The following is a 24,614-nucleotide window of genomic DNA, read 5'->3' on the forward strand; positions in this document are numbered from 1 at the left end:
GAAATCTTTTTTTTTTAAATGCCTCATACATATTATCATCTATGGAAACTTGTTTCTGCCACAGAATAAAAATGAAAAAGGTAATTGCAATCTTCTCAAAGTCGTTCTGACTTTATACCATGCAATTGCGAGTAATAAAGTCAGTACTGTGAGATATAAACTCGCAATTCCTTTTTTCCCTCATAATTGGACTTTATAACTTGCAAGTTTGAGAAAAAAGGTCAGAATTGTAACATAAAAAGTCGCAAATTATCTTTTAAATTGTTTTATTCCGTCACAGAATCAAGCTTCCATACTTATCATCCTAAAGGCACTTCATTAAAAGAAAATAATTCACGAAAGGTAGACTCTAATAGGGGAATAATAGTCAAAATTAAAGTAGCAGGAATAAGAGCGGTCTGTTTAAGGATGGGACTTCAGGTCTGTGCTGTCCCAAAGCATCTCCCCAGCATTTCATATTCCATGTAGAAATGGTTCATGTGGCTCGTCTGAGTTTTTACGGTCCAGCACCGGCGTCCACGGCACAAGATGTGAAAGTGTCTCCTGGTTCAGCTAGCGGTAAAAAAACACTTATGTTAAGATTATGTGCTTAAACTTTCCACTCCATATACACAGATGAAAATCTAGCATTCGTCCCTAAACATGCCTATCCCTACAAACTCAATGGAACGGGTTGAAAAACCCACGTTTAAAGGGTTAAGACCAACAGCGACAACATTGTTGGCGTGTTTCAAAGTCAAAGTTTTGTCATTTCACCCATGTACGCTATTTCTGCCTTTTTTGCAGTGGCCTCTGTGTGTTCCGCCCGGACAGGAGAGGTCAAAGTTGGTTTTGCCGGTTTACCGAAAACCGCTGGACTTGCGCTCAGGTTGGTTTCTGGTATGCATGTCAGGCCAACAGCAGATGCAGATCGTTGGGCCTTGGATGTACCATTGCTTCCAGCAACCTTTTCGGGAAAGTCTTTACCAGCGTATGCCTGTACAGTGAGCCCTGAACTCACGGAGAAAGACGCACCTACTTTACTGGCATTGGTTGCCATCATCAAATTAGCGATTTCATCGGTGGGCGAGCGCCCGATGCTGCCATCCACCTGCGCTCGAATTTCTGGAGAGACCGAGAGTTGGTATTGAGGTACAGGTCCGCTGTCTGCGCTCTTCGGGTAAAGGTAGGTCTTCATTTGACCCTTGCCCTTCACGTTGACGGTCCCGCGGTAGTCAAACTCGTAGTCCATTCCGCTGAGCACGCAGTAGCTCTCCTCACTAACCTGAACGCGACACTCCACACCAGTTGTGTCCATCCGGCTGGCGATGTTCACCGTGTCTCCCCAGATGTCGTAGAGGAGCTTGGTGGTACCGATGACTCCAGCAGTGAGGGGTCCGTGGTTGAACCCAATCCGTAACTTGAACTTAAAGCCCAGCATGTTTTTATTGAAGTCGTCGACCACTCGCATCATTTCCAGGCAAAATTCGAAGAGCGCGCGCAGGTGGGCGTGCGGATGAGCCTGGTCGCTACACTGTTGCGTATTGAGCCCCGACGCCGCCATGTAGGTCGCGCCAATCGTCTTGATCTTCTCTATGTTGGAAAAGTCAGACTTGCGCAAGAGTTCGTCGAAGTCCCCGATGAGTTCGTTCAGGACGCGGTAGCACTCTTTCCCTCCTTCGTAGCTCTCTTCGTAGAACTCGCTGAAGTTGACGATGCTGGCGAAGATGACGCCCACGTTGTCGTGGTTCTTGGAGTAGCTCTGGGTCACCTTCAGCTGCTCGGCCACGTGGATGGGGATGATGTTGCGCAGGAGCCAGTCCGCCTGGTCCCGCATGTTTTGGATCTTGATGCGGTGCTGGTCTGCTTCCACGTTCCCGTGGAAGTGTAGACGGTAGCTCACCTCGAACTCGCGGTTGAGGAACCAAACAAGGAGAAGCAACAAGAAAAAGGCAACCAAAGCCTCTGGGCCGAGTAGATCCTGTGGTCGGGCTGAATCTTCTGCAGAGGACTGGACGTCATTAATGCTGCTGTTGAAGTCACTGGATCTGGTCAAGTGAATATAGACAAAGACAGAATTGAGCGGTTGAGTGGTATGCTAGCATAAAATCAAGCCACTAAATGTGAAACAGAAAGTAGTGTCCGTAGTCTTAAACTTACCCCAAAAATAAACGTTCCCAAGTGCTGAAAAAGAAAAATTGACAGAGAAAAGTGTAATTAGTATATTATGATATCACAACTAATCTAAAAAAGCACAATCAAAAGCACCATAAATCATAAACCTTTATGAATTAATACTTTTATTCAAAAAGGACGCATTAAATTAATCAAAAGTGACAGTAAAGTAATGTTACAAAAGATTTCTAATTCAAATAAATGCTGTTCTTTTGAACTTTCTATTCATCAAATGTGCTTTTCACACCTGAAATAGTACACCCTGGGTCATTCTAAACCCCAGATAAATTAAATCCAAGGTTTTCTTGCGTCACGTTTCACAATGCTCGTAATTTACCCGGGGTTAACAATTAATCATGGGTATTCATAAACTGACATTTCACACTATATGCTCCTGAACCCTGGGTTACAATCCATATTTGCATATTTGTGGTGTAGTGTCACTGATTGGACAAACACAGCATGAGAACTGTATACATAAAAGCTCTAGCAGTGCGCATCCTCATATTACACATTGCCGACTGTACCATCAATTTTTTTTTTCTGAATTGGCTTTTCGGACTGTAAAGGAATCAAAAGGAATCACACTAAAACGACTGTTTATACACTGTTTATATCGTCCTTCGGATGAGACATTAAACCGAGGTCCTGACTCTCCTTCGGAAGGTCCTTCAGAAAAAGAGTAGGGGTGTAACCCCGGCATTTTGGTCAAATTTGCCCATTGGCCTCTGCCCATCATGGCCTCCTAATCATCCTCATATACTGATTGGCTTCATCACTCAGTCTCCTCTCCACCAATTAGCTGGTGTGTGGTAGCCTGGTCTTACCAGACTCTCGTACATTTCATTTGTACAGAGAGTCTGGCCACTCTCCATTGACAAGCGTTTACTTCCTTGAAGACGGTACTCTGTTGAAGTTTAAAACTATTGGATCTGCCCAGAGCCACCCCGGATCTGCCATAACCAATCGCTAACGTTTGGTCGTGACGTATGTCATGCGCCGTTCGCCTCTGTTTCTCACATGGAAGTCCGTAAAAATAACTGTACAGATTGTACACGCCACCTCAGTGATAAAACCTAAAACTTGTGCATTCAGATTGGGATTTATTCACGGTGGAGGGACGAGTTTTGTGATCAGGAACGCGCTGCTCACGTGGTCCGTAACATGATTGTATGCTGTAAATAAAATATCATATGCTTGGTAGGCTTGCTACGATAGTCGGTGTTGCCGGTGTTACCGGTGTCCAGACTCAACACCGGTTACATCACTTGCCCACCGTGGCACCGCCCACCGTCTTTTTGATTTTTTTTTATAGTAATAAAATAATTTAGTTCAGTTAGAGAACAGACAATACGAATAAAAACTGAACGTATCTGCTTAGTAAAGCAGGATCCGACCGTGAGTCTCGGCAGCGGCAGGAGTCATTCATCAGATTTAAGAGTGAGGAGCTGACTGATGATCGCGGAAGATTTGGTTTCAAAGCGAAACGTAAAAGCGCCTATTTAAGGGAGTTTGTCATTTGTTTTGTTGTTGTGTTTTTCATTAAAAATAATAGACTAATGAACCCATAATTCAAGCAACCCGCAGCCGAATTGGCGCTTATTCAAAACCGAAAGTTAAATGTGCACGGCCGCACAGAGCGCACATTGTTTACTTTCGCCTGGCTCCGCTCCGCTACGCTGATTGCGCGCATTTATTTTTGCCGCGCGCACCCTCGCGCTCATGCGGGCGCGTCGAGTATAAACGAGGCTTTACGGACAAACTGTTATTCATTCATGGCGTGCATCTCAATCATAGACTGATCAATGCTTGATCAGTGCCCTGACTACTGAACTAGGGAACTGATTGAGACGCACCCATGGCCTCACAGAGCGCGCATTTACAGACGAGCTGTCAATCACGGTGTGTGAATACGCAACACTGGCGCGTTTTCAGTTCAGAGCGGTCGTGTGCATGTTACTTTCGGTTAGATAGAATTAGTGATTTAAAAGCCTCCGCCGGTGATACCGGTATTACCGGTGTTGTCACACATCAATTAACCGGTGGGAAAATTTCCTCACCGTCACATCCCTAATAAGAATAAATGCTGCTGTAAATAACGGCCCAATTCAAATGTTTACGTGCTTTTCTTCTTTTTAATTTTTGAGCGGTGATGAAATATATTGCTCTTGAAAATACTTGCCAGCATTTAAAGAAATACAAGTCTAGAAATGCATCCAAATTACAGCAACGCGCAACCATACGGTGCTCTGCAGTGGTCAAAATGGATATAAACAGTGAATTTTGAAGTGATATATTCTTGAAAACTCAGAAATGTGGATTCGGACAGCAATTAAATTACCACACGACCCTGGTGTTTGTCTAAAACAGTAGGTAATTCGGCCGGGGATTTTTGCGCGGGTGGTGGGAGACGGACGGCAATAAAATCACTGACTAGCCCCTGTAAATGATGACAATACCTTCTGACCCAACGAGAAACCATTACCGTCCGAATAGGGCTTCAGCCAACTCCTTCACCACTAACGGAGCGAGCTGGGAAATCAAACTTTTCCCGAACCCTAAGGGGAGGAGGGCCACAACATCATGGCCACCAACAAAACTCAGCAAAGATTGTTCTTACAAAGGAGATTCCCCCCCTTCTAAATGTAAAGGGCTTTGAGTACCCAGAAAAGTGCTATCCAATTGTAACAAATTCTTATTTTTATTACACGCAGTGTTTCTGTGACTGTCCAAAGCATGTGAATATGAGACACGCGAATGGTTAGGTTGCGAAGCATCTAGTTGTAACATTTGAAGACCGCATTGTTTGACACTGCATACACTTTCACAGCACAATGTGAGGTTAACACGGCAAAAGCAGAGCTATCCTGGTCAGGAACAGGGTTTCATAACCCCTGGTAAATAAACGTGCTAACCCCGCTTCTACATTACAAGTGTGAAACGTTCCTTTACCCGGGGTTTAAATCAGTGTTTAGAACGATGCACAGTGTGAAAAACACTAAAGAATCCTGAAAAAAATGTATCATGGTTTCCAAAAAAATATGAAGCAGAACAACTGTGCTCAATTAGAAATGTTTCTTGAGCGCCAAATCAGCATGTCAGAATGATTTCTGAAGGATCATGTGACACTGAAGACTGGAGTAATGATGCTAAACCTTCAGCTTTGTCATTACAGAAATAAATTACACTTTTCAAATTGAAAACAGTTATTTTAAATAGTAATAATATTCCACAATAATACTGTTTTATTGTATATTTGATCAAATAAATACAGCCTCGGTGAGCAAAATAAACTTTTGAGCAATACTATACGTAACAAAATAGTATACGTAAAATTTCTTCTCAAGTTTGAAATGTATTGTTTTCCAGTTAAAATAAGTAAATATTTTGTCTTACTGTACTGGTACATTCCCATATGTTTTTTTGTTTAAAATAAGGTAAACAGAAAAATCTGCCAGTGTAGTACTACAAAATGCATTCTCATTCACTCATTATAACTGATTTTTTTTTGCAGCAGCAGCATGCAAAAGTGAATGTGTATTTGTGACCTGCAAGGAGGGCTCCAGAGCACACTGAGAAAGGTGAGTCCCGCTAGCGTCGCCAGGCTGGAGCGCATCCAGAAACTCAGCTGACAGAAATTGCAGTACTGGATGATGGCAATTATGACAGCACAGCAGGTGAACATGGTGAACTGGGGAAAAGAATTAGACATGAATTAAACATGCTCATGCTCGCAAGCAGAGTATGTGCAGGATTACAGTTTACAGAAATATGCACTTTGCTGACTGAGAGCAGCATAAAATGTGCTTCAATTGCCGCATCTATGCTACCCGGTGGATTGGACACCTGACACATCTATAAAATGTTACATAATAGATATGTACTTCACATACTAAGTGTACACTCAAAAGCCTTTATCCCAGCATGCACATTTATTGTGCTAGCAAGATGCTATGCTGTGTGTTTTACTACTCCTAAAAGGAATTAGAGGCCAAGAACACAAAAAGTTTTTCCATTCCACTGATTTTCAATGTAAATACGTGCTAGAAGGACGCCTATGACCGATGCATTTGCTTTATTGGCAGCGTCTCACGCATGACACAGCTTTCTAAAAACGTGGCGCCCAAGTTAAAATGCGTTTATCTATTAAAAAAATGCGTCTCTAGACCTTGTGCTTGTTTTCGTTCCACTAACCACTGATGCATTCTGCATGAACAGCCCCTTACTGTATGCAAAGTGGTTTCTTTTACAATAAATACTTCATTTACAACTCCTTTTAGAGAATATTTGAAGAAAATATACACAATAAGGTCCAATAAACTTTCCAAGCATGCAGGAGACCCTCATTTATAACACATATGATCCATAAACTATCATAAAAATGTATATATTGAAGGATCCACCCCTTAAATCCACTGCTGCTTCAATATACAGTGCATTCAGACATGCATCTACACTCAGTTCCCCATAATGAAAAAGTGAAAACAGAATTTTAGAAATGTTTGTAAATTTATAAAAAAAAAAAAAAAAAAAACTGAAACATCACATTAACATAAGTATTCAGACCCTTTACTCAGTAATTAGTTGAATCACCTTTGACAGCAATTACACCGACAAGTCTTTTTTGGGTATGACGCAACAAGCTTTGCACACCTGGATTGGGGGATTTTCTGCCATTTTTCTTTGCAAATGTGTGTGTGTGTGCGCACTCATCTGAAGGGCGTTGCAGATAGCGTGCAAATATTGAGTTCTCATTCAAGTCTTGCACTTGAACGGACAAATTCACACTCAAAATGTAAACATGCACGTCTTTGTGAGTATCCTAGCAAACATAGTAGGTTATGTCTTAAGTAAAACGTAAACAGATTGAGAAAGACATGTGTTCATGTGTAGTCTTTCCGTGCATTATTTCTTAAAGGGAAAAAATATATGTATTCCTGTCGTCTGTGTTTTTAATGTTAATCAAACAACAAATGACTAAGAAATCACTCACCGCTCTTGACTTTATAGCTTTTGTAACTTCAATAATGATTCATCTTTATTTAATTTATACAGTGAAGATTATAATATGCAATGTTATTTTATATTTGATGACTTTTTCTTCCATTTCTGTGCCTGAAAACTACTGTTAGATACCTGAAAAACCTGAAAAGCAGCTGTTCATTTTACATGCATCTTTGCTCTATTGTACATATTTTTGCTTGTAGTTTGATTATTTGTTTTTACGTTGTTTATTTTTATTTGACAAATGTCCTAATTACCCGTGAACATAGCACATATCGAACCGTGCCGAAACCGTGACCCTAACACTGTGATAAAAACCGAACCGTGAGTAATTTGAACCGCTCACCCCTAATATATATACATCAGGCATAACATTAATACTTAGTAACTATACCAGCTTCATAATATTGTGTTGGTCCCCCTTTTGCTGCCAAAACAGCCCTGACCCGTCTAGGAATGGACTCCACTAGACCCCTAAAGGTGTGCTCTGGTATCTGGCACCAAGATGTTAGAAGCAGATCCTTTGAGTCCTGTAAGTTGAGTCTCCATGGATCGGACTTGTTTGTTCAGCACATCCCACAGATGCTCGATTGGATTGAGATCTGGGGAATTTGGAGGCCAAGTCAACACCTCAAACTCGTTGTTGTGCTCCTCAAACCATTCCTGAAGCATTTCTGCTTTGTGGCGGCGCATTATCTGCTGAAAGAGCCACAGCCACCAGGGAATACAGTTTCCATGAAAGGGTGTACATGGTCTCAACAATGCTTAGGTAGGTGGTACGTGTCAAAGTAACATCCACATGGATGGCAGAGCCCTGCACGGGCCTCAAAACTAGGCCCTAGCCCGGCCCTGGCCCGAGACGCTGAGGCCCTAGCCCGGCCCGTGTCCGACAGCTCATCAAAATGATCAGCCCGAGTCCGACTGGAGCCCGTGTTTTTTTTATCCTCCCTATTACACATTAGTTGCAGCCATTAAAATAGTTCAGTTTTGTTTTTAATGTCAAAGTAGTTATATTTCGTTTTGTTTCTTTATTAAGTTAATTTAGACAAATGTTTGAAGCATTTTGTTGCTTGTTAAATTAAAGTTTTTGTTCTTTAAAGTGACGACCAAGCGGCCAGCGGGCGACAGTGAGTTTACCCAACGCTTTAGCCTCTCAAATCAACACTTGTCAAAGTAGTTAGGCTATATTTCGTTTTGTTTCTTTCGTTAAGTTAATTTAGAAAAATGTTTGAAGCATTTTGTTGTTTGTTAAATTACAGTTTTTGTTCTTTAAAGTGATGACCAAGCGGCCAGCGGGCGACAGTGAGTTTACCCAACGCTTGAGCCTCTCAAATCAACACTTGACTTGTCTTGCTTATAAAATCCATATAAAACACTTAAAGCATCGTTTAAACGTTTAGCCTACTATCACCACCATCACAGTAAAAAGGCACTGTGAGAGTCAGTCTTGACAGTTGCGGACTCGCGATATCATGTTCTCATGTTGTTTCCACCAGCGCAGCATATCTCATCGTTTCTTTTAATTATTGAATGTCTAAGATATAAAATGAAGGAGAAGCCTAAAAAGGCCCGAAGCCCGGCCCGCGTTTGAGGTATGACGGGAAAATTGGCCCGAAGCCCGGCCCTAGGGGCGTAAAAAAGTCGGGGCCCCTCGGGCTCGGGCAGAAATGCAGGGCTCTAGATGGCAGGACCCAAGGTTTCCCAGGAGAACATTGCCCAAAGCATCACTGCCTCCGCCTGCTTGCCTTCTTCCCATAGTGCACCTGGTGCCATGTGTTCCCCAGATAAGTGACACACACACACCCGGTCTTCCATGTGATGTAAAAGAATACGTGATTTATCAGACCAGGCCACCTTCTTCCATTGCTCTGTGGTCCAGTTTTGATGCTCACGGGCCACTGTTGGTGCTTTCGGCGCTGGACTGGGGTCAGCATGGGCTCCCTGACTGGTCTGCAGCTGTGCTGCCCCCATACACAACAAACTGAGATGCTCTGTGTATTCTGACACCTTTCTATCAGAACCATCATTAACTTCTTGAGCAGTTTGAGCTCCAGTAGCTCGTCTGTTTGGTCGGACCACATGGTCCAGCCTTCGCTCCCCATGTGCATCCATGAGCCTTGACCGCCCATGACCCTGTCGCCGGTTCTCCACTGTTCCTTCCTTGGAGCACTTTTGATGGACACTGACCACTGCAGACCGGGAACATCCCACAAGAGCTGCAGCTTTGGAGATGCTCTGACCCAGACGACTTGCCATCATAATTTGGCCCTTGTCAAATCGCTCAAATCCTTACACTTGCCCATTTCTCCTGCTTCTAACACATCAACTTTGAGGACAAAATGTCCTGCCTAATACTGTATATCCCACCCACTAACAGGTGCTGTGATGAAGAGATAATCAGTGTTATTCACTTCACCTCATAATGTTATGCCTGATCGGTGTATTTATGTGTGTGTATATATATATATATATATATATATATATATATATATATATATATATATATATATATATATATATATATATATATATATATATATATATATATATATATATATATATAAACACACATTTATTATTATCATCAATGTTGAAAACAGTTGTGCTGCTTCATATTTTTGTGAAAAACAAAAAATGTTCAGGATTATTTGATAAATAGAAAGTTCAGAAGAACAGCATTTATTTGAGATAGATCCAAAGTGATTTAATATAATGTTACAAAAGATTTCTATTTAATGTGTCCTTGCTGAATAAAAGTATTGACTTCTTTCAAAATAAAACTTACTGACCCTAACTTTTGAACACGAGTAAAACATGTATAGTATAATCTCTAGTTTGACACAAACCTGTGACTACAATTTTAATAATATTTATATACTATTATAATATTTCTTTATATTTTATTATTTTTTATATTGTCATTCTCCCTAAAGATGGGCAGAAAATGGATGGAGGAAAATCAGCAACAGCACTAGGTTTCAAAAATTCTATTATGATGTATGAAAAATTTCAATATGAATGAGTGCAGTGCTTTGGTAGATATGAGAGCACCATGGCATCATTGCACTGCTTGTTTGTGTGGGAATTACTCAAAATGATAAACAAATGTAATTTATTTTAAATAAATGTATATTATAAATAAATTTGGCATGAATGAAAACCCCTCCACGATGTGTTTGCTCTTGTGTTTACCTGTATGGAGTCATGCATATTGCAGGTGATATGAGAGAACACAGCCACAGCAGGTAAAGACACCAGCACCGCCCCGATCATGTGACGAGGAACCCAGCCGGAAATGGCCCAGAGGAGTGTCATGGTGCAGTTCAAGACGCTGTCCAAGTAAAAGGCTCTTCTGTGAAGTAGACAGTGAGATATCAGGACACATTTCATCAGGACTGTACAGCAACAGTATGCACTTTAAACACACTGTGTGTTGAACATTATATGGCTATTGCCCAGGTCCGGTTTTAAGACAACAAAAGGGAAAAACATCCCAATGTCATACTGGAATATGAGAAAAACTCCCAAAAGTTAAGCCAGACATTTTGTTGGTAGTGGACCTTAGTCAGAGCAGACGCCATATTTCTTTTGAGGTGAACTAAGGTTAACTAAAACATAAACTGAAACCATAAAAAACATTTACTGTTACTTGAAATTACTTATTTAGTTTAACTTGATGTGCTAAAATAACAAAAATTAAAAAAAACATTTACATGTTTAAAAAAACACAAAAAATAACAAAAATACAAACAAAATTACTAACATTTTAACTAGAATTAAAATGAAGACAGAAAAAATATGAATAAAAATATAAAACATCAATTATATTATAAATAAAATTATTAATTATAAAGTTAAAAAATGATGTGAACAAAAGCACGGTAGGAATAGTGTCCATCATGCAGACAATGAAACACTGACAACATCAAAAATCGAGAAAAACAAAAATGTATTGGCAGCGAAAAGCACATAATTGATATTTACATTTTTTAATCAGAGAGTCAAATCAAATCTCGCCACAATTTCCAGGCAGTAAAACAATTTTCTGCATTTAATCTCATTGGAAAGAGGAGAGATATTCTTTCAAAACTACTCCCATTATTATAATTATTATTATTATTATTATTATTATTATTATTATTATTTAAGCTATAGAGGATACAAAAAACATGGCTTTGTATCAGCCTGGAACAGATCCAGCCACATGCTGGTTAAAACAGGCTGAAAGTGTAATTCCTCAACACTATTTAACCATTATTTATTCTTTTCTAATATTTTCAGCTCCGTCCAATTCTGTTACAGCGGCAATATTTCTAGAATTAGTTTGAAAAGGCTTGAAATTCTTGTTGAAAATACTCTGACAATAGTGGAATATGACCTGACAGATCTCAAGGAGGCATTTCTGAAATGCATTAAAAAGATAATTCAATTGGATCTGTTGGATACTTAGAGCAAGTAAAACCTTCTTTTCAAAGCTTTTGGCCTCCTTCACACAGGCAAGTTTAAAATGTATTTTCTTCAAAATGAGAAATGACGTGCAGCACCATATTTGGTCATACACAAGTGTGAATGAGATTTAGAAGACCTGGAATATATAGTAGCAAACTAGTTATACGGCCTTTTTTTGGTGTTCAGTAGCTGACAAACCTATCGTTAATGTCATTGCATGTAAAAAAAATAAATAAAAAAAAACCCAGCCAGGACATTATGAAAAATGTACACTGCCATTCAAAAGTTGTTGATCGGTAAGATTTTTGTTATGCTTTTAGAAAAAGTATCTTCTGCTCACCAAGGCTGGATTTATTTTATTAAAAATACAAAAAACAGTAATATTGTGAAATATTATTAAACTGTAAAATAACAATAATCAATATGTGAATATATTGTAAAATGTAATTTATTCCTGTGATCAAAGCTGAGTTTTCAGCATCATTACTCCAGTCTTCAGTGTCACATGATCCTTCAGAAATCACTCTGATATGATGATTTGATGCTCAAGAAACATTTATGACTATTATCAATGTTAAAGGGATAGTTCACCCAAAAAAATGAAAATAGGTGTGTATGTGACATTCTTCTTTCAGACAAATAAAATCAGAGTTATATAAAAAAAATGTCCTGGCTAATCCAAGCATTATAATGGCAGTGACGTTTGCCATACAACAGTGCATCTATCCATCATATAACTGCTACACACGGCTCCGGGCTATTCAACTTACCGAAAAAGTGTACGCAGTTCAAAATGACGAGCGGAAACTGGTGTGCAATGTCATCAGACGAAGCGTAAGCATTTTGAACTGCGAGAGGCGCTACACTTTTTCTGTAAGTTGAATACGGAAGGTGATTCGCCAGAAGCTACACTCAAAAAAATGCTGGGTTAAAAACAGCAATTGGGTTGTTTTAACCCAGCGATTGGGTTGTTTTAAGCAAACATTTAACCCAATCGCTGGGTTAAAACGACCCATTCGCTGGGTTAAAACAACCCAATTGATGGGTTAGTCCATTTTCAACCCAACTTGGGTTGTTTTTAACACAGCACAGTGTAGATCATTTACTTGGATGTGGATATTTTTCTTACACAAACGTGTCGATTCGCTTCAGAAGGCCTTATATAATCCCCCCCGGAGCCATGTGGAGCAGTTTTATGACGGATAGATGCACTTTTATAGACTTCATAAACAGAGCAACAGTCACTGCCGTTATAAAGCTTGGATTAGCCAGGACATTTTTAATATAACTCAGATTGTATTCGTCTGAAAGAACAATGTCAGATACACCTAGGATGACTTGAGGGCGAGTTAATCATGGGCTAATTTTCATTTTTGGGTGAACTAACCCTTTAAAAACAGTAGTGTAAAACATTTTTTTTTTAGGATTCTTTGATGAATAGAAAGTTTAAAAGTTATTTCTAAAATGGAAATAAGAAAGAACTTATAGAAATGAATATGGTTATTCAGCAAGGATGCATTAAATTGATCAAAAGTGAGAGTAAAGACATTTATAATGTCACAAAAGATTCTATTTAAAGTCCCAGTGAACCGGAAGTTGCAACTGATTTTATTTCAGTGCTGTGACGTATTTCCAAGTGAAGAGGAATATTGAATAGAGGGAAGGTTTTTACTTCAGCGCTTCTCCTCTCCATCTCTCGCTCATAGCAGACTAACAGTCGTCAAACTGCCGTCATCGGAAAGGGAACGCCATTCCAGACCGGAAGTTTCTTTTCAGATTTTGATTAAAGATTACCGCGGCAAACAATTTATTTCTGTGTATTAACTTGCACAAATTAATTGTTCACCCTAAGACCTGCAATGTGTGCTAACAAAGTAAATAAGAGCGATTTTGATTTCATGGGGACTTTAAAATGAATGCTGTACTTTTGAACTTTCTATTCATCAAAGAATCCTGAAGAAAACAGTTTTGCACAACTGTTGTCAACACTGATAATAATCATAAATGTTTCTTGATCATCAATTCATCATAGAATGATTTTTGAAGGATCGTGTGACACTGAAGACTGGAGTAATGATGCTGAAAATACAGCTTTGATCACATGAATAAATTACATTTTACAATATATTACAATAGAAAAACGTTATTTTATATATTAATAATATTTCACAATTTTTTAAATAAAATAATTGCATCGTTGGCGACATAAGAGACTATGTTTCATAAAAACAATAAATTCCATGCGTTTGTAATGTCGTGAGGATGACTTCGCACTTACCGTATAGCAAGCACTAGGGCCAAACATTCAAGCACAGCTGCAACTGCAGCCACTATAATGGCAGGTGTGGGCAGGGGCTGCTGGGTAACCAGTGGTCGCAGGAATAAGGCCAAAGAGAGAGCCAGGAAAACACAACAGCACAGGAGCATGTCTAGGAAGGAGCTGAACGTTGGACTGGCGAACGTCTGGACGGGAGCATGTGTCTTAACCTGACAATCAACAGAGAGAAAGAAACAGAGCGATCGATCAAATCAAGTGAGACCTTTGATATGAGGGATACTGCCTAATATAACATCTTTACATGCATGTTAAAAGACAGACCACCAGAGGGCAGTACAGACAGCACAACAAATATGCCATTTTTTTTAACTGAGCACAAATCACAGACCGCGTTAGAAACACCGTGTGACAGTGAGAACAAATGAAAAGCGACAGATAAATGAAAGGAACGCCTTACCTCGTCCTGGTAGCTGGTCCTGTAAGCCGACTCCAGGGATTTGTCTATGAAAGTGTGGCTCAACTTGTTGATGGGCGGTTTGAAGAAGTAATCTTTCATCAGACTGAAAAGCCGAGGCACAGAAAACAACATTAGATTGTGGAGGGAACCGCATCTGTTTTCTTGTATGCATGCAGAACGTTTGCATAGAAACGAGGCATGTTTGCGGTGAGAGAAAGGAGAAAAATGCAAATGCACAGCTATATCAGCGCATATACAGTGCCATGTATGGGTGAATCGCACACATCTTGGTCACACTTCAACCCAAAATTAAAAGAATATGTATATATATAAGTAAAAAAAAAAAAAATTATATATATATATATATTTAACTTGAAAATATTCACTGGCAAAAAAGGAAAATGGCTTGTTTTTTTACCCTTCTATTATGTTGCGGGTCAAGTTGATCATTTTTAGGGTTTTTTTGAGTCTGAAGTTATGATTAACCTTTGTTTTTTCTTGACATTTTGTGACCTTTTCTCATTTAGGGACATGCCTACAAAGTCTGAGTACAACATTTCTATTATGATTATAATGTTTGGGTCAATTTGACCTGCATAATTCTTGGTTAAAGGCTACACAAACCCCAAAATAATTTATGTATTTTGTTATTTCAGTTTCCCGACTTCTCTCTGAGGGTTATTTATGTATGCATTTGGCAGAAACTCACACTGCATTGAAGGTGTACTTTTTTCAGTTATTGCATGTTATTTTTATTGGTCTACTCTGCTCTGATTGGTCAGATGGCCCAGTCTGTTGTGATTGGTCTACTCTGCTCTGATTGGTCAGATCATGACCCAATCTGTTGTGATTGGTCCACTCTGCTCTGATTGGTCAGATGATCTGGTCTGAAGGTCTGATGGCTTCCTCAGCACTTGATACCAGTGTTAATTTCGTTGACGAATAATTTTCGTCATAATTTTTCGTCAACAACCTTTTTTCACTGACGAAAACGAGACGATAAATGAATAAAAACTAGTGTTGGATGACTAAAACTATGACGAAAATCAACGGATTACATATTACATACATATTGAACGAAAATCAATATGTGAACAAATAAACTTGCCTTGCCTTGCCTTGCCTATTTCGTGTATTTTTAATGTCAAAAACAAAATGATGTCAAAATGTCAGTTCAAGTGACAGTCGGTTATGTAAAGCTTAAATGCTTAATCTATTAAAATTTAACTAAACTCATTAGATTTTAGTCGACTAAATCTACTGTAGATTTAGTCGACTAAAATCTTCTGATATTTAGTCGACTAAAACTAGACTAAAACTAAAAACAATTCAGGTGACTAAAATATGACTAAAACTAAATGGCATTTTAGTCAAAAGACTATGACTAAAACTAAATCAAAATTTGCTGTCAAAATTAACACTGCTTGATAAACAGCAATATGAACAGTAATGATGGCATCATTGTTCACGGGCAGCCGATGAAGACCATATGCTGGCATTATGCAAATGTGTTACAAACTTACTTAAGCTTGTGCAGGAAGCAATAACTTTTCTTTTAGGAGACAATAACTATATTTATCTGCACTTTGATCCTTTTACAGTCACAAACAGCTGCAGTATATTACACACACTATATGTAATATCTGAAAAAGCATAATACAATATACTTTAAGAGAGCTATAACAGTGTTTATAGCACCTAGATATAAACTGGATTATAATGGTTACTAATTTTGCACTAAAATACTATATGTAACATTGTTAGCGTTTATAGAGGAAGACAAATGGACCGTCCAGGACTGGAGGACACACATAGTACATCACAGCACACTACATCAAAGTGCATCAAGTGTCCCTCTGGGAACAGCATGACCTCCGCCGGCGAATGTTAAACAATAACGTTCCATCTTGTCTGACATTTTTTGTCCCAGCGGGCCCCGTCCTCACTGCTGTCGTTCCCTACCTGTCCTCCTTTATCACGTCTACAAAGTGAGCGTCACTCCTCTCGCGGAAGTTTTTGGAGCGTAGTGGGATGAGGGCGGAGTGGTCCATCGTTCCCATGCTGCAGATGGCTCCTCCTCCAGGCCACTTCTTCTCCTTCTCCTGCAGCATCTCACACAGAGACGTCTGGCTGTGGGTCAGGGGCTGCTCCAGATGAGGGCTTAGCAGGCCATTAAGGGCCTTGGGACTCTTGTCTGGCGGTCCCTGAAGAAGATTCAGAAGATTGTAAACAGTGAAAGAATCGGGGCACAATGTTGTTAAAGAGGATCTATTATGCCCTTTTACAAAGTCTTGATTTTGTTTTTGGTCTCTACAAGAATAGGTTTTCAAACAAGGGCCCGAGCACCGATGGTGTGAGGACCCTATTGTAATTGCTCAGCCTATTTTTATTCTTCTCCCAAATGAATCGCATTTTTGAGGGCCTAAACATGCTCGAAAACTCATGAAACTTTGCAGATGCGTCAGAAGTGGCGAAAATTTACGTCTGATATGGGTTTCAGAATCAGGCATGGCAAAATGGCTCGATAGCGTCACCTACAAAATTTCAATTAAGTGCCGCTTGAGCTACGTTTCACATACAGGTATGAAATTCGGTAGACACATGTAACAGCCCAATACCTACAAAAAAGAACGTCGGGGCAAAATCTGAAAACCCAACAGGAAGTCAGATATTTTGAATTTTCTCTGAAAAAAATGTGCAGTTTTTGCCATTTCCAGACATTGTACTTTAACAGACGTTGTACTTTAAACTCCTCCTAGAGATGTAACCAGATCGTAACCTAATCTAAAGGTCTTGGTGATGTTAAATTGCGAAGATCTTGAGTTTTCACTGAAGGGTGTGTCCGTGGCGGCCTCACAAAGTTCGATGTTTCGCCATGAAACAGGAAGCTGTTGTAACTCAAGCATACAATGTCCAACCTGCCCCAAACTTCACATGTTTTATAAGAGTTCTGACCTAAACACATCTACATGCCAATATTCAGTTAGTCATAGCGCCACCTGTGGGCAACAGGAAATGGCATGTTTTACACTATAATTCAGAAACACTTTTAAATATGCCATCAAGTCCAAAAAAAACTAGAAACACATTAAATCATGCAACACTTAATTAACACCACGAAACAGGAAGTTGTTGTAACTCAGGCATACAATGTCCGATAAAATTCACACGTTTGATAAGAGTTAGTTATAGTTAAAGCGTCACCTGCTGGCAGAAGGAAGTGTGGCACATCAAAATGACTTAGCTGTATTTTTCCTATATTTACCCACTTAAATGCATGTCGCTCACTATTCGCTGTTTTCCTGAGGCCACCGGTTGGCAGTGTGTGTGCGAGGGCCCTTTCATCGCTGCTAGCATCTTTAATTAAAGAAAAAAAATTCTTATATATATATATATATATTATATATATTTGACATTGTTGCAGCACCTCTCTTCTCGGTCTGTCAGTAACGCTCGGTTTAGCTGTGAAGCCCCTCCTTCTGTAAAGTGCCCTGATTGGTCAGCTGGATCAGTGTGAATTTCAAGCCCCTTACCATAACTGCAAGTTTTAACACAATACTATCAACTCTACCCTTTATTTTGCGAATGACTTGACGTGATGTGTTTGTGCTCAGAAGAAAACTTTTTTGGAGACTGTTACGTCCCTGTAGGTGTGTCTGTGTCTGTTTCTCTCTCTTTTCCCCTCTCTCTGTCATTCTCTTAGGTTCCACCTCTCTACCCTTTTGGTTGGTCCGTGAACCTGTCAGTTTTCACCAGGTTGCGAATCCGAGCAAATCCAGTTTCTCTGCCAGCGTTTAAAAGGACCAAAGTTGAACGTGAAGACAGCTTTCTTTTCTCTGTCGCTCTGTGTTGTGTTTGTTTTCGTATGGTCGATATTCTTTGATTTGTGATTATTCTAACCTTTACCACTTCTTAGTTGGCCATCTCGTAAGATTTAGTTATTATCTGTTTATTTGATGTCACGTGACTTGCATTGTGCAACTCGATGTATAGACACCCAAGGTAAGAAAGGCCACTCTTTGTATGTTTTATTTTTGGTTAGTTAGAGTAAGTAGGAGTAAGGTTGAATTATAAGTTAGACTTTTGTTTTGTTATTTTCTTTTTTTTTTGGCGTCATTATTTAAGTCCCTTTTTCTCTTGAGTTAATAAGTAATTATATTGTTGTACTTTTGTAAAGATTTGTTTATATTTTCTCTTATATTGAGTGTTTTTTAGGGGCCAAGCACCGAAGGTGCGGAGGCGCCGATTGAAACCGTTAGATTTCTTATTATTCCGCCATTGAAGTCTATGGCAGCCCATATAACCGTTTGCGGGAAAGTTATGAAATTTGGCACACAGATAGAGCCACACCAATTTCGGAGTCTCTAAAACATTCCCTCTAGCGCCACCACCTGTCCAAAGTTTCACTCATGTTTATGGTAATAACTTTTGAACCAAGGACTAGAAACAAAATGATTTTCTCCTCTGATTCCTTGGCTCAAGCCGATTCAATTGCACCATATGACGTCATTTTCCGTTATAAAATTTTTCCAGCCATTTTGAATTTTCCAAAAAAAAAACTTTTTCGAACTCCTCCTAGGCCGGGGCTCTGATTTTCATGAAAATTTAACCAGATCATCTTCAGACCATGCTGACAAAAAGTAATGAAATTCAAGTTGATTTCTCAAAACGTTTTTGATAAACGCGTGAACAACTTTTACGTAGCAGTTGCGAAAAACACTTATTATTAAGGCTATATCTCCGCAACGCTTTATCGTATTCAAACCAAACTTGGTACATGTCATCACAAGCATGACTTGAGGCAACATGTAGCTTTTCGCCGCAGCGCCACCTATTTTTGCTTATAACTTTTGAACCGTTTCTCCAAAAATCATAAAAGTGATCTCGTTAGATATCGTCTGATATGCAATTTTACCATATCGGTCATTTTGAATTATGTGCTAAAATGCTGTATTTTATGAACACATGAACAGATTGTTATGAAACTCTGTTTTCTTCTGCTTACTTCGTTGTTGCGTTCTCTTGCCAACGGTCACTACAAATTTTGCCATAACCTCAATGTTCTGCAAACTTCTGGGGTCCGTTCTTCGTACCTCGCTAACCCAGTTAGCTGGATTTGATTGTTGACGATTTGGCATGATCTTGGATTGTTTGGTTCTTCGAAGCTCATCCTGGACTTGCTGTCATAGCAACAGGTCCGTAAGCTAAAACCTGCTCGGGAGCTGCTTATTTCATGTAAACAGGATTGCATCTTGAGGTGGTACTTAAAATTTGTCCCAGCCACTGCTACTTTATTACAAGAGTTCATAGCTGAACAAGGGGCAATAATAATAATTTTAAAGGTCCTGTTCTTCGTGATCCCATTTTTCAAACTTTAGTTAGTGTGTAATGTTGCTGTTAGAGCATAAATAATACCTGTAAAATTATAAAGCTCAAAGTTCAATGCCAAGCGAGATATTTTATTTAACAGAAGTTCCCTTTCACAGCCTACAGCGAACGGCCGGTTTGGACTACATCCTGGTACTTCCTGCTTTAATTACGTCAGTAGAACAGTTTGTTGACTAACCTCCGCCCACAAGAATACGCAAAAAAGGGGGCGTGGTCGTGTTGCTCCCGCGTGGAGAAGAGGAAGTGTTGCGTTCGGTTGCGTTTGTAGAGTGTTTGTCGCCATGTCGTCGAGACGCTGTTATTTTCATCCCGGAGTCATATCACCTTTGTGGCTCAAATTGATACGGTAATATAGACATGTTTACAATAACATTGAGCGCATGCATCTCCCCGTTATGGTAAGAGGCGGGACCTTTCCGGGCAACGTGTGCTAAGCTGCTGTCGAATCACAACAGGGGAACCGCTGGCACAATCAGAACTCGTTACGTGTTTCTAAAGGAGGGACTTCATAGAACAAGGAAATCCTCAAGCCGTTTTTAGGAAAGTGAGTTTATTTGTGATGGAATAATTACTTTATAATTTTATTGGAGGTTTACACACATGCTGTACAGTTAATCTGAGCTGTGCATTCATTTAAGTGATGACAGATATTATGGGATGGCTTGATGCAGCGCAAGAGAAGATCATTTTATCTTGACCCTTAAGAAACTTTACTGTCACGTTACAAATCTGCTTCAAATTGAATTAAAAATTAAATTACAACATTGAAATTAAAATGTAAAGGGTGTACAAATACTGTATAAAATCGTGGATATAAATAATTGGAAATCATGTTAAAAAAACAAAAAACATTTATAATTCATCTATTATAACTTTTATGGTGGTTTGGTCGTTTATCTGTTTCCTTATAAAGGTTTTTTTGTGTAATTTGTCGATTTTTTTGCCAGGTGGCTTTTTTAATTATATGATGTCATTACGTTGCTGTCTTGACGCCAGCCAATCGCTGCATTGCTGATCGTGGTTTCGAGTATCGATGCATCTGCCCTCTTCAGGGAACACAAGAACGCGCAGTGATTTTAGATCATTTAATCCAGATATTTTAATCCAATACGCAAATTCGTTTGAAGAACCAAATTAGCCAGAGATCAGTTATCACGATTGGAAGATCTGGGATCTGTCAAATCATCTCAGATGTAATAAGCGAGGTACGAAGAACGGACCCCAGGTCTTTGATTAGAGTAGTAGTCCTAACAGAGGCGTTTCTGTGTCCAGATGTTTTCCTTTTATTTATTGATTTTTTTTTTAATCTTCATTATTCTCAATGTTAATTTTTACAATTAGAAAAAATAGCACTATAGTAAATTATGAAGCACACTACCATTCAAAAGTTTGGGGTCAGTAAGATATTCATCAAGGATGCATTAAATTAAACAAAAGTGACGTTATTTTGAACTTTCTGTTCATCAAAGAACTCCCCCTAAAAATGTATCAGGTTTTCCACCAAAATATGAAACAGCACAACTGTTTTCAACATTGATGATAATCAGAAATGTTTCTTGAGCATCAAATCATCAATCATATCAGAATGATTTTTGAAGAATCATGTGACATATTATGTTTTTATTATTATAACCAATAGGTGGCGCTATCCGGTAGCCTTCCATGAAGCATTGCGCCTCTAATCTATTTTGATTAATAGTTCTTTTTCCTGTATAAAAGGTCTTGTTGCATTATTTATTGAAACTCCATTGGCTATTCTAAGTTGCACCAAACAATGCAGTTTTAGCTAGGCATAAAAGAAACTGAAAGATGCAAGACACACACCTTGCTGTTGATGGTTTTGTGTTCAGGATCTGTGCAGCTGTTGTTGTGAAGCGACCCGTCCTCAGAAGCTAACACGCTACACGAGGGACAGGCAGACTGAGGGCAGAGAAACAGCAAAACATGGACTGGAATTACATACAACAGACAGAGCAGAGGCGAACACTTCGCTTCACTTAATTCAATAAAAAACTAAAGTTAGAAACAAGACGCCACATGGAAAGATCACTGACCCAACAATTTGTTCACAATGCTAGTGTGCTGATTGTTATTAGCACATTGCTAAGTGATTGCCATGGAATTGCTAGGTGTTTAACCCTGTAAATTGAGACATATGGGGAAAAAAATAGTTAACTGTAAATAAATATTAATTGTTGAGTATCATTTCTGATTTATGGCTCATATGGAGCTCAAACCTAAGGAGGAATAAACATCTGCAGGCCCAAACTTTGTTTTTCCTCACAAAAATATGCAATTTGGTCCACCTGCTGATATTTATATGGCCAAAACGCAAGATGAAATTCTGATAGCTTGTAAAGTAAATCAACGAGATCTTTATTAACAGACTACTTTCATGCATATACATATCAGTAGTCACTGATCTCCCAATTATATGTATCAGTAAGATTTCTAATGTGGGGGCAAAATATATAATAAAATGCAACAGAATGATCATTTTAGACATGGCTGTTCATGAATGATTCGTCACTCAGGCGTTTGCTCAAAGACTTGATTAACCCTAAAACAGGCAACGTAACCCACAAGTTACACACTCTTTAGTGTCTTGTTTTGGGCATAAGAAAGATTTTTTTCATCAAATCAAGATTTGTTGACTTGATTTGTTTCAAGTTTTCTGTGATCAATTAGTCAGCCTGTCCTAAACCCAACATGGGCGCCATTGGTGCAGGACATTCAGATTTTGTGATAAATAAATACGGATTAATCTTATTTTTTTCAGGGAAAAAATGCAAAACAACTGCTAATATTAATTGTGAACATTGTCTTAAGATGTTGAAAAACAAAATTAAGTGATTTGTTGCTAATGCTGTTATTTACCGCATTTTGAAAAGTATGTAACTCCCAGTACACGTTGCCTGTTTAGGGTACACAAAAGGATGTTGGTTGTGGGAGGGCCAGTAGAAATCTCTTTCAAGGACCGGGGGCCCTAGGGAAGACCCTTATAGGCCCTCCAGGCCTTTGGGCCTACTGTACACAGTCCCCCTTCTCAATCTATGTAGTTTGATTTTAAAAAGAAATGTGCAAATGTTAATATTCACATGTAAAACATACATACATATATATATATACATACACTCACCTAAAGGATTATTAGGAACACCTGTTCAATTTCTCATTAATGCAATTATCTAATCAACCAATCACATGGCAGTTGTTTCAATGCATTTAGGGCTGTGGTCCTGGTCAAGACAATCTCCTGAACTCCAAACTGAATGTCAGAATGGGAAAGAAAGGTGATTTAAGCAATTTTGAGCGTGGCATGGTTGTTGGTGCCAGACGGGCCGGTCTGAGTATTTCACAATCTGCTCAATTACTGGGATTTTCACACACAACCATTTCTAGGGTTTACAAAGAATGGTGTGAAAAGGGAAAAACATCCAGTATGCGGCAGTCCTGTGGCCGAAAATGGAGAATGGGCCGACTGATTCAAGCTGATAGAAGAGCAACTTTGACTGAAATAACCACTCGTTACAACCGAGGTATGCAGCAAAGCATTTGTGAAGCCACAACACGCACAACCTTGAGGCGGATGGGCTACAACAGCAGAAGACCCCACCGGGTACCACTCATCTCCACTACAAATAGGAAAAAGAGGCTACAATTTGCACAAGCTCACCAAAATTGGACAGTTGATGACTGGAAAAATGTTGCCTGGTCTGATGAGTCTCGATTTCTGTTGAGACATTCAGATGGTAGAGTCAGAATTTGGCGTAAACAGAATGAGAACATGGATCCATCATGCCTTGTCACCACTGTGCAGGCTGGTGGTGGTGGTGTAATGGTGTGGGGGATGTTTTCTTGGCACACTTTAGGCCCCTTAGTGCCAATTGGGCATCGTTTAAATGCCACGGCCTACCTGAGCATTGTTTCTGACCATGTCCATCCCTTTATGACCACCATGTACCCATCCTCTGATGGCTACTTCCAGCAGGATAATGCACCATGTCACAAAGCTCGAATCATTTCAAATTGGTTTCTTGAACATGACAATGAGTTCACTGGACTAAAATGGCCCCCACAGTCACCAGATCTCAACCCAATAGAGCAACTTTGGGATGTGGTGGAACGGGAGCTTCGTGCCCTGGATGTGCATCCCACAAATCTCCATCAACTGCAAGATGCTATCCTATCAATATGGGCCAACATTTCTAAAGAATTGTAATGATAAACAGGGCGGAAGCAAATGCAAGTTCAACAAATCTTTATTAGACCAGATACTCAAGGATAAAGATAGATCGATGCAAATCACAGTCCCAATGGAGATGGCAGACGACCAGGAACACAGCTGGCAGGAGAGCGTGACGCAGGGACTGAGATGGAGATCCGGAAGTGCAGAGTGAGCGTGAAGGTGAATCCGTGGTGAGATCGGGAGTGAAGTCATCCAAGGTCCAGTACACAGGGAACAACAGGAGAACAGGACAGGCACGAAGACGGGAAACTCAAACAACGATCTGACAACATGAAATGGGAGAGAGGGCATTAAGTAGGCTTGAGATGATAATACACAGCTGGCCACGCCCCCCCTTAACCATGACGTACCGACACACACACAACACATGAAACTAGAATGAGACAACCGATCTACCAACCGTGACAAGAATGCTTTCAGCACCTTGTTGAATCAATGCCACGTAGAATTAAGGCAGTTCTGAAGGCGAAAGGGGGTCAAACACAGTATTATTATGGTGTTCCTAATAATCCTTTAGGTGAGTGTGTATATTTTCTTGCAGTTTTTTAACACAACTCATTTTATGGTAGAACATGGGTTGTCCAACCCTGCTCCTGGATGGCTACCTTCCTGCAGAGATGCAAGGGAAAAAAAGG

The 24,614-nt window shown here is 39.5% G+C and overlaps 1 protein-coding gene across 1 annotated transcript in view; it reads right to left on the bottom strand.

Annotated features, from left to right (window-relative positions):
- Positions 1-258: 258 nt before the first annotated feature.
- LOC307133521 (adenylate cyclase 9) overlaps positions 259-24,614 on the bottom strand; it is a 116,835-nt gene continuing 92,479 nt past the window's right edge. Inside the window, exons 3-10 of the mRNA XM_079828601.1 lie at positions 21,555-21,650; positions 16,305-16,546; positions 14,343-14,445; positions 13,886-14,094; positions 10,351-10,510; positions 5,703-5,845; positions 2,140-2,163; positions 259-2,027 (exon numbers count right to left, since the gene is read on the bottom strand). Coding sequence (XP_079684727.1) covers positions 737-2,027; positions 2,140-2,163; positions 5,703-5,845; positions 10,351-10,510; positions 13,886-14,094; positions 14,343-14,445; positions 16,305-16,546; positions 21,555-21,650 — 2,268 coding nt within the window. The 3' untranslated portion in view covers positions 259-736. The remainder of the gene's footprint in view (positions 2,028-2,139; positions 2,164-5,702; positions 5,846-10,350; positions 10,511-13,885; positions 14,095-14,342; positions 14,446-16,304; positions 16,547-21,554; positions 21,651-24,614) is intronic.

This window comes from Gobio gobio (assembly GCF_949357685.1).
Source record: "Gobio gobio genome assembly, chromosome: 1".
Classification (NCBI taxonomy): Eukaryota; Metazoa; Chordata; class Actinopteri; order Cypriniformes; family Gobionidae; genus Gobio; species Gobio gobio.